Source organism: Furipterus horrens, unplaced genomic scaffold, assembly GCF_987537825.1.
Source record: "Furipterus horrens unplaced genomic scaffold, mFurHor1.1.pri manual_scaffold_10, whole genome shotgun sequence".
NCBI lineage: Eukaryota > Metazoa > Chordata > Mammalia > Chiroptera > Furipteridae > Furipterus > Furipterus horrens.
The window spans coordinates 41,183,258-41,198,909 of record NW_028327180.1 but is presented as its reverse complement, the minus strand read 5'-3'; the positions used below and the strand labels follow the sequence as shown (position 1 = coordinate 41,198,909).

The window sequence follows — 15,652 nt, the reverse complement described above, 5'->3', positions numbered from 1 at the left end:
AGTTTTTATTGTGAGCGTTTCTCACATATATGATCAATTAATCTGTGACAAGGAAAGCAAGAATATACAATGTGGTAAAGACAGTCAATTCAATAAATGGTTTTGAAAAAATTGTACAGATACATGCAAAAAATAAAACTAGACCACTTCCCTACACCATATACATGAATAAACTCAAAATTGATTAAAGTCTTAAATGTGAGATCTGAAACCATAAAACTTCCAGAAGAAAACATAGGCATTGCTTTGTCTTACATTGCTCTTAATAATATTTTTTTCTAATATATCTCCTCAGGCAAGGGAAAAAAGAGAGAGAGAGGAAGAAAGAAAGAAAGAAAGAAAGAAAGAAAGCAAAAAGGAGCTATAGTAAACTAAAAGTTTTAGCATAGTGAATGAAATCATCAACAAAACTAAAAAACAATCTACTGAAGGGAGAGGAGATTCGCCAATGATGCATCCAATAAGGGGTTAATATCCAACATTTATAAAGAATTAATGCAGCTTAACATTTAAAAAAATTCAATTAAAAAATGGGCAGAGGACCTAAATATACATTTCCCCAAAAAGGATATGCAGATGGCCAATAGACATATGAAAAGATGATCATGGTCACTAATCGTCAGAGAAAGGCACATTAAAACCACAATGAGGTATAACTTCACACCTGTCAGAATGGCCATCATCCATAAATCAACAAACAAGTGTTGGTAAGGATGTGGAGAAAAGAGAACCTTCATGCATTATTAGTGAGATTGCAAATGGGGGCAGCCACTACAGAAAACAGTATGGAGTTTCTTTAAAATTTTTTAAGTAATCCTGGCTGGCATGGTTCAGTTGGTTGGAAAGTTATCCCACAGCTGAAGGCTTGCAGGTTCGATTCCCAGTCAGGACACATGCCCAGGTTGTGGATTTGATCCCAGGTCTGGGCACAGATGCAAGGCAGCCAACAGATGTTTCTCTCTCTCCCTTCGTGTCTCTCTAAAAAGCAATGAAAAGTGTCCTCAAATGAGAATTTAAAAATTAAATTAAAACTAGAACTGCTTTTTACACAGCAATTCCACTTCTCAGTATATATTGGAAAAAAATCCAAAACACTAATTTGAAAAAATATATGAATTCCTAGTTCATTGCAGCATTATTCACAATAGCCAAGATGTGGAAGCAACCTAAGTGCCCATCAATAAGTTATTAGACAAAGAAGAGGTAGTATAGGCTCTGGTTGGGTAGGTCAGTTGGTTGGAGCATCCATTCAATACATCACGGTTGAGGGCTTGATCTTCGGTTAGAGCACATACAAGAGTCAACCAATGAAAGCATAAATAAGTGGAACAACAAATCAATGTTTCTCTCTCTCTCTGTCAAATCAATTTAAAAATCCCAGCTCTCCTGCCTATTCTATCTGCTAAAATTTGACTCAGCAAAGGAATGCTAGCAACTTGATGTTTTATATCCACTGATTAGGCTCAGGACAAATTATACCACTGGGTCTGCTTAACACATGGGCCAGAAGAGAGAGTAAATATGTATAATGAAATATTACTTGGCCATAAAAAAATAATGAAATCTTACTATTTGGGACAGTATGGATGGACCTAGAGGGTACTGTGCTAAGTGAAATAATTCAGACAGAGAAATAAAAATACCATATGATTTCACTTATATGTGGAATTTAAACAACAAAATTAACAAACAAAATAGAAAGAGACTTATAGATACAGGGAACAAGCTGATGGTTACCAGGGAGAGGGGCGTTGAGGGTGCTGGGTGAAAAAGGTGAAGGAATTAAGTGCAGATTGATAGTTACAAAATAGTCATAGAGATGTAAAGTACAACATAGGGAATATAGTTAATAATATTGTAATAATTATGTATGGTGCCAGGTGCGTACTAGAATTATCAGGGGATCACTTTGTAAGATATACAAAAGTCTAACAACCACTATGATGAAACTAATATAAAATAGCATTGAATGTCAACTGTAATTGAAAAATATCTTTTTAAAAAAAAGCCCTGGCTGGTGTAGCTCAGTGAATTGAGTGCTGGCCTGAGAACCAAAATGTTGCCGGTTTGATTCCCAGTCAGGACATGTGCCTGGGTTGCAGGCCGGGTCCCCAATTGGGGCATGCAAGAGACAACCAATGAATGTATCTCTCGCACATCAATGTATCTCCCTCTCTTTCTCCTTCCCTTCCCCTCTCTCTAAAAATAAGTAAATAAAACCTTAAAAAAGGAAAAATAAAAAAATAATAAGAAAGCAAAAAAAAGAAGAAATCTTTATTATATTAGGAATCAAAATATTTACCTAGGTAGACAATGTTGACCAGAACATTTTCTCCAATAGCCAGCGAGTAATTCTTCCTCTTTCTGATGGGTGAGATTGCGGGGTGAGAGGAGGGGGAAAAAAGTGCTGGTACATTGAAAACCTTCAACAAACATTTGTTGAATAAATAAATAAATAAGAAAAAATTAAAGGTATTCTCTAATCTTACCCTGGTAAGTCAATTCCTTTGCACCTTCAAGTCTGAATGTTAATGAGCAGCGGTATTTCATCTTTATATTTTCATATGTCTCTGAAAGTTTGATAATGAAGAATTTCACTCAACTTTAAGTGAGTGTCCTTATAGATTTTTATTATTGGTGTACTTAACTATTATTTAATCTAAAAATATTTCTAGGAAGAGGACTTAAACTTGTTCTGAAGTCTTTTGTTCTGTTAACCCTATTTCTGCTTTTCTGCTGTTGTGGAGTTTGGAGTGTGGAGCTTGTAGTGTTGATTTTGCTCACATGCCTGGTGACTCTTAGTTGCCTGCTCATCTTTGTGTTTGAAAATTCCAGCTTTCCTGCCCATTCTATCTGCTAGAATTTGAGTCAGAAAAGGAGTGCTGGCAACTTGATATTTTATATCCACTGATTCGGCTCAGGACAAATTATACCACTGGGTCTGCTTAACACGTGGGCCACAAAAGAGAGTAAACCTAACCTGGCCAGCTCCCATGTTTCTTTTTAAGTAACCAGTTTGACAAATGCCCCAGAACTTCCTCCCATTTTTCTGAATCTACTCATGCTGCATTTGGAATTTCCTCCAACTGCCCAGCTTTGAGTTCATGGTTTCCTCTCGTTTTATTTCTCAATAATACTGATCTTGTCTGACTCATCTTAAATAAATACTTCTAATTTATATTCACAACACAGTGGGCGAAGGAAGTGGAGAAAGCAGTAATGAAGTCAATGGGGTAAAGCAGTAACAAACAGTGAATCTGGGTAAAGTCGTGTTCTTCGTACTATTCTTATTCTTGTAACTCTTCTTTAAATTTGAAATTATTTTCCAATACTAACTTGTTTTTAAGAAGCTGCCTAGCCCTGGCTGGTGTGGATCAGTGGATTAAGTGCTGGCCTATGAAATGAAAGGTCACTGGTTTGATTCCTAGTCAAGGCACAAGCTCGGGTTGTGGGCCAGGTTCCAGATTAGAGGCAGATGAGAGGCATCCTATTGACGTTTCTCTTGCACATCAATTTTTTTCCCTTCTCTTTCTCTCTCCCTCTCCTCTTTCTAAAAATAAATAATTTATTTTTTTAAAGAAGCTGTCTATAGAAGCAATGTCAAAATCTTCACTTGTCACTAATTCCTCAAGCCACACTGATTCGATTATCCATTCACGACCCTGAATGTGGCCTTTGTAAAACCACCTCTGAGTCTGATTATTCAAAATCCAGTAAATATTTTCACTTCTCATCTTAATTAACTCTCAGCAGTGTTGAATACCACCGACCACTACTTCCTTTTTGAAACAGATTCCTTGGGGTACTGTTTCTCTCATTCCTGACCAGCTGCTCCTGCTCAGGTTTTTGTGCAGCCTGGCCTCCCACCCAACCATCACTTATTGGAATCCCTCAGTGCTTGATCTGAGACCCTCTTTTCTGCCATCTGTGTATTGTTCTTCTAAGAGACCTCATCCTTGCTCAAAACATCCATTATATAAATACATACACCAACAACTCTCAAATTTCCATTCCCAGCCAACTCTTTATCTCCCATGTAAACCTGCACCCCTTTCAGATGTGCTTCTAACAAGCTGCTTCTTCTTCTTCTTCTTCTTCTTCTCCTCCTCCTCCTTTTCCTCCTCCTCCTCCTCCTTTTTAATTTTATTTATTTATTTTCAAAGAGAGGGGAGGGAGAAAGAGAGGGAAAGAAACATCAATTGGTTGGCTCTCACACTCCCCCAGCTGGGGACCTGGCCCACAACCCAGGCATGTGTCCTGACTGGAATCAAACCAGTGACCTTTTGATTTGCAGGCCAGCACTCAATCCACTGAGCCACACCAGCCAGGGTTTACTGCTTGTCTTCTTAATACTCTATTGCCCTCAGGATAAAGCTTTAGGCTGGTATCCACAAGCTTGCTTGGTCTGACCCTCTCATCCCCATCTCCACTACTTTGGCCATTCTCCTTCCTCTGACCCTCTATAAATGCTGCCTTCCCTACCTGGAACTCACCTCCCAAATCCTCTCTTTACTGGATGTACTTCAGACCTTAAATGCTATCTATCTATGACCCAACTGATATAAGAATAACAACATCTTCCACATATTGAATCAAGTGCCAGCACACATACAGTGCTCTTAAATCCATTAGCTGACTTAATACTCCTTAAGCTCATAAGCTAAAAAAGTTTCTTTCAGTTTTATAATTGAAGACATTCAGCCCAGAGATGTAAAGGCACTTGTTCAAGGATGCACAACTTAGGTAGGAATGTCAGGACTAGAGCTGTAACTCAGCTCAGGGAGAGTCTAAATTGCTTGTTCTGTATGAGCCAGCAATCCCACTTCTGGGAGTATACCCAAAATAATTAACATCAGGGTCCCAAAAATATCTGCACTCGCATATGCACTGAAGCATTATTCACAATAGCCAAGATCTGGAAACAACCTAAATGTCCATCAACAGATGAATGAATAAAGAAATAAAATAAATGAGGTACATCCACAAAATGGAATGTTATTCAGTCTTTAAAAAGAAGGAAACCCTGCCATATGCAAAAACATGGATGAACCTTGGGGACATTATGCTCAGTGAAATAAGGACAGTCGCGGAAGGACAAATACTGTAGGAGTTCACTTATATGAGTTATCTAAAGTAGCCAAGTTCTTAGAATTAAGGAGTAGAATGATGTTTGCCGAAGGCCAGAGGGGGAAGAGCTGTTGTTACAATGTAGTTTCCGTTAGGCAAGATGAGTAAGTTCTAGAGATCCGTTGCACAACATTGCGCCTATAATTAACAACGCTGTACCAAACACTGAAATTTTTGTTAAAATAGATCTCACATTAAGTGTCCTTAACACAACTTATTAAAAAATCCTCAACTGAGGCCAAGCTTACTGATTTTAGAGAGAGAGGAAGGGGGGGAGTGGAGATTGAGAGAAAGAGAGAAAAAGAGGGAGAAGAAACATCAATTAGTTGCCTCCAGCACATGCCCTGACTGGGGATGAACCTGTGGCCTAGGTGTGTGCCCTGACAGGGAATCAAACCCACAACAAGTGGCTCTAATCAACTGAGCCACTTGGCCAGGGCTTAACACAATTTTTTTTTAAGATACTCTGCAAATTTATTTTTACTTCTTCCTCACTGGGCTGCTGCCAACACACACATACTCCCATGAGAAGCTGTGTCTTGATTTACATCCCAGTTCCTCATACAACTCTGCAATCCTTAATCCCAAGCCTTAGAAGCCAGACATGTTTTGGAATCCAGAATAAGCAATGGTAATATGATTTATGTAGCATACTTTGAGATAGAATATACATGTTGGTCTCTGTACCTGGTTCCTGATACAGGGCCCCAAACCCTTGTAAATTCCTCAGTAAGAAGAACTCAGAGAGCATCAATTGGTCTAATGAGGCAACTTTGGGACAACTCCTGGATGGGGGCTGTCCCCAGAAAGACCAAGCCATGATCAGAACCTGGAAATTTTCAGCTTCCATCCTCACCATCCAGAGAGGGGAGAGGGTTGGAAATGGAGTTAATAATTGATCATACCTACATGAGGAAGCCTCTATAAAATACTGAGAGCAGAGAGTTAGGAGAGGTTCTGGGTTTGTGAACACATCCACACAGGGAAGATGACACCCCTCCCCAATTCCACAGGAACAGAAGCTCCTGCACTCAGGACCCTCCCAGACCTCATCATCTGGCTGTTCATCTGTATTCTTTTTTGTACCCTTTCATAGACTGGTAAACATAAGTCAGTGTTCCCCTGTTTTCTGTGAACCACTCCCACCAATTAATTGAACCTAAAGAGGGGGTTGTGGGAATCTTTGGTCTATAGCTGGTCAGTCAGAAGCACAGGCTATATGTAACCTGGGCTTTCAATTGGCCTCTGAAGGGGGCAGGGAGGGGGAGGAGGAGTCCTGCGGGAGGCAGTCCTTAACCTGCTGGATCTAATGCTATCACCAGGAAACCGGTGTCAGGATGAGTCGAATTCTTGGACACCCAGCTGATGTCTAAGAATTGCTTGTTGGTGTGGGGAAAACACTACTGCATATCTGGTGATCAAAATTGTCAGAAGCAAAATGTTTTGTGTGGGTAGCAAAGGAGACTTGCAAGGGAGAAACACACAAAGAAAGAACTGGGTTTTTCCCTAACAGGAAAGAAAAAACTAAGAGTTTTAACTTCACATGTATATTACCCTTCCAGGGGCTTCTGGAACAGTCCCAATAATCAAGCACACTATTTGCCCTTGCTTTATGAGTACTCTGGCTAAGGAATAAATACAGATCACAAACACATCCACATGGGTTCAGTCAACTTGGGCTGTCAAAGGAGATGGAGGTGTTGGGCAGGACTGAGTTCTTTTGAGGGCTCTGAGGGGAGGATCTGCTCCAGGACTGACTCCTTGGCTTGTAGATGTCCATCTTCACACTTACATGACATCCTCCCTATGTGTGTGTGTGTGCATGTATATATATTTGTGTATCTCCAAACTTCCCCCTTTTACAACAATGCCAGTCATATTGGATTAAGACAAGCCCAATGACATAATTTTAATTTAATTACCTCTATAAAGACCCTGTTTCCAAATACAGTCACATTCTGAGGTCCTGGGAGATAGAAATTCAACATATGAACTTGGAGGAGGGCACGATTCAACCCAAACTTTTATGTCTACTATGAGGTCACTGGGAAGTGACCATGATTCCAGGAAGTCTGACTCTAGAACTTATACTGTCAACCACTCTACCTGTTATTGGATGTGTGACTTGGGTTAACCTCCCTGGGCCTCAGTTTCCTTGCCTGTAAAATTGGAATAGAAATAGAATAGTACCTTCCTGATGGAGTCCTTGCAAAGCAGCTAGTGTCTGGGCCCAGGAAATATTAATAAATGTCAATCATGGTTATCGTTGCTATTATAGAATTCTATCTGCATGCCTTCAGTTTTGGTAATATCCTATGGATGTTTGGGACCCAAGTATCCTTATGGTGGAATATGCCCAGACAAAACATAACTCAGGACTTCCGGCCAAGATAGAGGTGTAGACAGACACACTGTGTCTCCCTCCACAACTAAGAAGGAATACAATGACCTCAAAAATAGAAACAACCAGAAGTTCCAGAACATAAAACTGCATGGAAGTCCAGCAAACAAAGATATAAAGAAGAAATACTCATCCAGACAGGTAGGAGGGGCGGAGCCAGGGCAGAGAGGATGCAGTGTGGTGGCAGCAGCAGCAGCAGCAGCGGCAGGCTGGCAGAAAGCTCAGTCACATGTTTTAAAGTCAGGAGGGACACCTGAGGAGCATTCCCAGCTCCTCACTGGACCTAGCAGCTCACAGTCCCAGCACCGGGGAAAATCAGACCTCATTGCTTCAGACTGTGCAGACCAGTGGGGGTTGGGGTGGAAGCAGAAACTGCCAGTCTCTCAGCAGACTTCGCTTGTTTAAAGGGTCCCCACAGTCCTAGAACATCTGCAGACCCACCCACTCTGGGAACGACGGCCAGGGAAATAGCTAGAGGGGCGCCAGTCTGGTGCAGAAAAGTGGGAGAGGTGCCTGGAAAAGGGACAAGTGCTGGGCAGACAGCATTGTTCCCTCTCGGACCCCTCCCCCACATACAGCACCACAATGTGGTGAAACAGGTCACCCTGTACTGATGAGTCCCTAAGGCTCCACCCCTTACAACGAACAGGAATGACAGCTCTACCTGGGATGCAGAGGCAAACAAACACAGGAGCCCGAAGTATGGCCCAAAAGGGAGAACGGATCAAGGTTCCAGTGGGAGAACTAAGCGATAGCCAACCTAACAGATGAGGAGATAGACAACCTAACAGATGCAGAATTCAAAACACTGGTGATAAAGATGCTCACAGGCTTGACAGATATGCTTGAGTAGAGTAAATGCGTAAGAGAAGAAATGAGGGCTATGCTAAGTGAAATGAAGAAAAATCCACACAAAATGGTGAAAGGAAGGAAACCGGGCTTCAAATCAATGATTTGGAACATAAGGAAGAAAAAACAGTCAACCAGTGCAGAATGAGGAAGGAAGAATTGAAAAAAAATGAGGGAAACTTCCCAAATTTTGTGAAGAAGATGGACATACAGGTCTGGGAAGCAAAGAGGGTCCCGGACGAGCTGGACCCAGAGGGGACCACACCAGGATGCATCATAATTGAGATGCCAAAGGTGTAAGATAAAGAGAGAGCCCTGGGGGCAGCAAGAGAGAGGCAGAGGGTTGCCTACAGGGGGCTGCCTATAGGACTATCAGCTGATTTCTTAGAGGACACTTCGCAGGCAGGAAGGGACTGACAATCAGTATTCAATGTGATGACAGGCAGCCTGAAACCAGGACTACTCTATCCAGCAAGGCTATCACTTGGAATGAAAGGGTGGATGAAGTGCTTTCCAGACAAGGTAAAGCTAAAGGAGTTCATCATCACCAAGCCATTATTATATGAAATGTCAAAAGGACTTACTTAAGAAAAAGAAGATCAAAATTGAACACTAAAATGGCAACAAACTCACAACTATCAACAACTGAATCTAAAAAATAAAAACAAAATTCAACTAAGCAAACCAGAATAGGAACAGAATCATAGGTATGGGGATCATTTGGAGGATTATCCGCTGGGAGGGGGGAGGGGGAGAAATGGGGATATGGTGCAGGAATTAAGAAGCATAATCGGTTCATAGAAAACAGACAGGGGTAAGTTAAGAATAATATAGGAAAGAGTGAAGCCAAATAACTTATATTCACAACCCATGGACATGAACTAAGAGGGGCGAGATTGCTGGAGGGAAGGGAGGTACTGGGCAGAGGAGAGCAAAGGGGGAAAAAATGGAACTACTGTAGCAAAATCAATAAAATATACCTAAGAAAAAGAAAACATAACTCAGAAAGTATGATAATCTCTCAGATCTCAAAGCCACAAGGAAAGACACCAACAGCCTTGAGGACCTGCATCCTTGGGGACACTATCTTAAAGTCATTCGGCAGCACGGAACAAAACTTACCCCAGAAGGAAAATCATAGAAGGACATTCAAGTTTCTCATGGCCCCCAAGAGGAAAGACTAGATGTAATGGGTTGGATAGTGTCCCCCCATGATTCATATCCTTCCCGGAACCTCAGAGAATCATCTTATTTGGAAATAGGAGCTTTGCAAATGTAATTAAATCAAGATGCAGGCCCTACATCCAATGCAACTTATCCTTATAGAAAGAGAAGAGAAACAAAGACAGAGACACACAGAGGGAAGACGGCCACGTGAAGATGGAGCTGAGACTTAAGTATCCCAACTATAAAGCAAGGAATACCAAAGATTGTAGGCAAACACTGGAAGCTGGGAGAGGAAGGGAAGGATTCTTCCTTAGAGCCTTTGGAGGGAGCCTGGCCCTGCTGACACCTTGATTTTGGACTCCTGGCCTCCAGAACTGGGAGACAATACATGTCTGTTGTTTTAAGCCACCCAGTTTGTGGCACTTTGTTAGGGTAGCCCTAGGAAACTATGGGTTGGGGCAAAAGTAGGCTAACAGTTGTTCATATGAAAAATAATACAATAGTTTAAAAAATAATAATACAAGAAAAAACTGTGTTTTGCGCACTCACAACTAAAAACCTACTTTTGCCCCACCCTGTAATAGGGATTTCCAACAGGCATAGGGTATCCCATGTCACCAGAAAGAGGCCAGTAAGAAACCTAGGTCTTTGATTTCTCTAGGGTTCTGTGGTCTCACCTGTGAAATGCTGTGTATCTTCCACTCCTCTTTATCTGCATATAAGCCCTTTCATGCTTCTCTCTCTTAAAGAGGTTGGAGTTCCTTACTAATACTACCTGTGAGGCCAGGCCCGCCCACTCTCTGTGGAGACTGGCCCAGCTTCAATCACATTTCCACCCTGGCCCAATCAGCTGTGCCAAGGAGAAGCATCACCTGGCACCAAGGGTGTTATTCAATAGTCAACAATCAGTGTAGCTAGATGCTGACCAGAGTCGACACTGGTGCCGGACCAAGATTTCTTGGGGACTACCTTTTCCCCACAAACTCGAGGGATGCACCAAGGGTTAAGGCTTTGGCTGCTTGGTCACAAGAGCCATTCTAAGCATCCAGAGGAAGTATCCAGGAATGGGGACTGGGAATAATAACAAGTACTTGCCAACCAGTATAGAACTGATTTAATAACTTAATGACTAGTATAGCCATATTCAGTGTCAGTTCTGCCCACTCAGGAGGGACAAACCCCTTGAGGAGCAGAGATGGGACAGGCAGAGGCAATTCACCTCCTCTTCCATATCTTCTCTGTCCATCCCACACCCTCCTGTCCAGCCACTGAAGGCCAAATTCTCCCACCTCTTCCTTGCTCACTCCCATCCTTCTTCTTAAGACCCTCTACGTCAGCTCCATGGAGAATTCGCTGTCCATGCAGCCCCTTTTGTCCTAGATCTGTAAGGAAGGCCAGAATCCAGCCCATTTATATGGACCAGGGGGCACAAGTTCTGCATGGTGACAAAAATTATGGGGCTGGGAGAACTGGCCAGGTCTAGAGAGGGACAGTGTGCAGGTGCATGTTTTACAAGCAGCTCTCCAGAAAGGGGAAATGAAATAGTGTGTTTATTATAAATTTCACAGGCATAAATGATTGTGTAGCACACCTTTGACAAATGAAATAGAAAATACTCTTTATTAAAAATTCTATATAGTCAGTTGTTTCTTACAGAATGCCTCAATTTTTATCACTCTTGTATACATAGCCAACCCTGGGTGCAAGTGACAAACAAGTGAATGTAGATTATATTTTCCTTTAAAGACTAAGATAAAATGGACCAAAGATGTATGTCCACACTTCACTTGTTTGTGCATGATATGAGCAACTTCTTTACTAAATCAGATAATGATTCGAAAACACCAAATGAGACTTCCTTAATTTTTTTTGTGTTATTCACAATGTAATAGGTAGAGACAAGACACACTTTTAGTCTACATGTGTAACATCAGTTCCTCCATCACTTTATTGTCTAAATGATCAGCAGACAATAAATCAAGCCAGACTTACAACGTTTGCTGATTCTGTGGCTGATTATAAGTTACTGGTGTGATGTCACGGAACAGAGCTGACAAGGAATGTCCTGCAGCACTGCATTCTATAGTATTTCCATCATGTGCTTACAATAGGGGAAAATAATCTCAAGAGCATATGGAACAGTAAAATGGAAATAATAAAATCCTTAAAGCATAGGGTAGTTACTAGTCTCAAATAACACTGTCTGGCATACAGTAAATGCTGAATACATAGTTGTCTTTAAGTTTACATTTTATTATCCAGTACCATGCACAATCTCAACAGTGTCCCCCCGGCCCAGTCACAACGAACGGGTCACTAACAATCACAGCCACAGTGTCAAACCAGACTATCAAATGTCAGCTTAGCAAAAGTTGGGGTTTTGGTCTGTCTTGTTCACAGCTGTGTCCTCAATACCTAAAATAGCACCTGACTCGCAGTAGATGCTCAAAATACAAGTGGCATGAATGAATGAAACTCACACAACAGAGAATTCTGCGAATCCCCAAAGCTAACCCACAAATCCTAGAGGGGGGTAGGAGTGAGTCTTTATTTCTCACATGTTAACATAAATAAGAAAAGAAAATTTTTTTTTTGGTCTGTTTTGCTTGCTGATGTTTCTCCAGCCCTGCACAGTACCTGGCATGTAGGAGGTGATCAATAAATATGTTGAATATATTAATATAAAGTCTACTATCTGAGCTACTCAGGCTCATAATAAATACCAAGGGTTCTTTCTACTTGGGGCCGGGAGAGTCCTTGAGAAGGGGGTCAGCAGCCAGAACCCCTGCCCAGCCTGGTGAGGTAGAGAAGCCAGGGCCCATCACCAGAGGCCCCAAGAAAGCAAGGCAGGATTCAGTCTCCCTGCAGGGGGTGGCAACCCTGCCTGCCTCATGAAGGCTGTCAGGAGGGGAGTCCAGTGGGTACCTTGGTGGCCACTCTGTAGAGGCCCAAGACCGTGGCACCTTGCGCAAGCTGCCAGGCGGGGTGCACCCCAGATGGAGCTCTGAGGTGGACAGCCAGGCGCTGTCCAGCACCCAGGTGCAGCAGTCCACCCCGGAAACCAGCTGCTGAGTCCCGGGCTTCAGAGGATGGAGATGGCAAGTCCAAGGTCAGGGCCAGAGCTGCAGACCCTGCACCCAGAGGCTTCAGGTGCAGGGCAATGGAGACTGAGCCAGAGCCAGCGCTGGCCACCACACGCTGCAGTTCCAGGTGCAAGAAGACGTAGTAGATGCCAGCCTCGGCCACCACCAGCTCCTGTGTGTGCTCATCATAGCTCAGGCCCCGTGCCAAGAACACACCTTTCAAGCCAGGGTCACTGTACCAGTGCAGCGGACCTTCCTTCAGCAGTGCTGCGGGAGGAGGGGGGGGTGGTTATGCTGAGCAAGGCTGCGGGCAGGACACAGCCCTGGGGAGAGGTGGTGGGACTCTGAGTAGGAAAGAATTTCCCAGAGGGCGGTAGAGCTGGGGGATCAAAGGGAAGAAGCGAACCAAGGGAGGGGAAGGCTGTCAGGAAGAGGGAGGGGCAAGGACTCTAAGAGGTGTCCGGGTAGAGGGCGAGAGACTTCCAGGGACAGACACTTGCCTGGAGAAGGAAATGTAATGCAAAAGGGGATGGGGGCTAGGGCAGCGGACTCTTGGGGATAGGAGAGAAAGGGGTTTAGATAAGGAGGTGAGGGAAGTGGGGGGATGGAACAGAATGAAGGAGGGGACTCAGAAGGAGGAGGGGGAAGGGCAAGTGGGGTGGTCTCAGGAAGAGTGAAGAGAAGTGGTGGGGAGAAGAGTGAAAAGGGGGAGGGGAGGAGGGTCTCTAGAAGGAGGGAGGGAAAGAGAGTGGGAAGGATTGTGGAACTCCTAGAGCCTGTGTGAGGGACCAGACCAGGCAGAGATTTGGGTATCCAGCCCCAGGTCTGAGAGGGTGCAGATGGAGGTGAGCTTGAGGAGCAGAGGGAACCCAGAAGTCAGAGACACTGGTGAGGTTCAAAGAGGTGAGAAAACAGCTTTCAGAGAGTGAAGGGGTAGAGGGTCAAATTGAGTCAGAGGGAGGCCTCCAGCTTCCCCCAGACCCCTCCTCCTTAGCGTCCCACTCCCCAGGGGGACAGGGATGGCACAGGACACTCACCATCTCGGGCCACCAACTGCGCGAACACGCCTTCTCCCTGAGAAGGAAAAGTAGGAAGTGAATGAAGGGTCCCCCAACTGCCCCCGCAGCCCCTGAAAAGTGCCACCCCCACCCTGGCATCTGCTCAGGCCTTGAGCCTGCGCCCCTCCTTCCCCTACTGTAAAAGAACACACCAACACACACACACACCCCAAGTTGGGGGCTCAACCTGCCCCAACTCGTGGAGTCTGCAAGGACAGCACCCGCCAGGATTCAGGACAGAAAAGAAACGAGATCCCTCCAGGTGGCCTTGGAACAGGGTGGTCTCCAGAGGGAAAGGGGGACATCCCAGGAGTCCGAGAGTTAAGAAATAAAGTGTGGGTCCCCTCAATTGTTCGAAGTGCCCCTCAGCGTCCGCCATGGAGAAAAGGTCTCGACCGGGATGCAGATGGGGATACGAGATGAAAAAGGGTGGACCCCGAAGTCCTGAATAAAGAAGGATGCTCTCAGGGGCCCGAGAGGGTCGGCCCGTCGGCCCGGGGTGTAGGAGGGAGTCACCCCGGCGGTGCGAGATGGAGAAGGGGTCCCAAGTAGGGGCGCATCTCACCTGCTTGGAGTCGGGGAGGCGGGCGCTGGCGTTGGGAAGGAGCTCGGGGAGTCTCGAGTTGGGCGCGGGGCTGGCGCCGGACGAAGCGGAGCCACGGGGCACCACCCAGGCGCGGATGACGAAGGCGGTGCAGGTGGCGGCGAGCAGCAGCAGAGCTGTGCTTAGGGCCCAGGGCAGCGGGCGACAGGCGTGGCCGGGGGCTGCAGGCGGCCGCGGGGCCTCGGGGTCTGGGACGGCGTCCGAGCTGGAGCTCATGGCCGGCGGCAGGCGGCTGCAGCCGGGGCCCCGAGCTCCGCGCTTTATAGTGAATGCGGAAGCCTGGCTTTCCGGGGCGGAGACTTTGGGGATCCCAGCGACCGCCCCGTCCGACTGTTTCCTAACTTTCTGTTCTCTGGATCTCCGTTTCTCGCCTCCTTTCTCTCTCTCGCCCTCTAATCTCTGCCCCACCGTTTCTTCTTTCTCCCGAGTTCGTTCTCTCTCTCCCTCCCTCTCATTCTTACTCTCACTTTGAATCTGTGTCGCTTTGTCTCTTTCCCCTCCTTCTTGTCACTCTCACCCAGGCTCCCCCAGGGACCTCCAAAATCCAGCACTTCTGCAGAGGTGTCAGAGGACAGCCATGCCTCTGGGACCTTATGCTCTGGAACATAAACCCCCCCATCGGGACCCCGAGTGCCATATTCGGGGCCCTCTCCACACCCTCTCTCACCTTCTCCAGGACCTTCCCTGGCCTGCCCCCACCCACCCACGCACCCCCTAGGCTGCTTCCTGTCAGGAGCCTCCTGTGGACCCCACAAGGGGAAGGCTGGAGAGTCCAGGTAGAGAAATTCCCCTTGTAGGAAAGGGACACTTGAGTGAAGCTGAGGAAACTCAAATTTCCCTTTTTTCTCAGGCGGAGGCGGGAGGAGGAGCAGAGAAGCAGCCAAAACTCAACCCAAAAGAGGAAGCAACCCTGGATTGAGAGATGGGAAGAAAGTCCTAGGCTCCTATAGAAGCCCTGCCCTACCCAGGCCAGCCAGGAGGACACTGGCCAACTCCCTGACTTGCTACAGGCCTCACTTTCTCCTTGTGAAATGGGAAGTTGGACCTGGTAATTGGTCTTAGGCCTCTGCCAACAGGCCAGGAAATGCAGGGGGAATTTTGATTTCGGATGCTCAAAGTTCTTGCATTGGGTCTTGCTGGGGAATTACAGAAAGAAAAAAAACCATGATATTTGCTCATGTTGATGCACAGGTGCTAAGTGCTTCCGTTATGTGGGGTTCAAACCAACAGCAGCAGCTTCACATAGGGAGTTGTTAGCTATGCAAATTCTAGCACTGCAATCTATCAATGCTCTGGGAACAGAAAAAGCCCAGCAGTTGGTGTTTAAATGAGCCTTCAAGAGGATTCTGATGCTTGCCCAAGT

General features: G+C 45.2%; 1 protein-coding gene across 1 annotated transcript; it reads right to left on the bottom strand.

Annotated features, from left to right (window-relative positions):
- Positions 1-11,136: 11,136 nt before the first annotated feature.
- TNFSF9 (TNF superfamily member 9) lies at positions 11,137-14,549 on the bottom strand. Its single transcript, XM_090288755.1, has 3 exons — positions 14,251-14,549; positions 13,665-13,701; positions 11,137-12,894 (listed from the first exon to the last, which is right to left on the bottom strand). The coding sequence occupies exons 1-3, from the start codon at positions 14,503-14,505 to the stop codon at positions 12,446-12,448; spliced, it is 741 nt and encodes a 246-aa protein (XP_090144881.1). The 5' UTR covers positions 14,506-14,549; the 3' UTR covers positions 11,137-12,445.
- Between the last annotated feature and the right edge of the window lie 1,103 nt (positions 14,550-15,652).

What these genes read in the sequence shown, in the direction of transcription:
- TNFSF9 (XM_090288755.1), bottom strand. Translation starts at nt 14,505, where the DNA reads ATGAGCTCCAGCTCGGACGCCGTCCCAGACCCCGAGGCCCCGCGGCCG. An exon ending in GCCTCCCCGACTCCAAGCAG is followed by an intron (nt 13,702 to 14,250) that starts GTGAGATGCGCC and finishes TTTCCTTCTCAG; the next exon opens with GGAGAAGGCGTGTTCGCGCA. An exon ending in GCAGTTGGTGGCCCGAGATG is followed by an intron (nt 12,895 to 13,664) that starts GTGAGTGTCCTG and finishes CTCCTCCCGCAG; the next exon opens with CACTGCTGAAGGAAGGTCCG.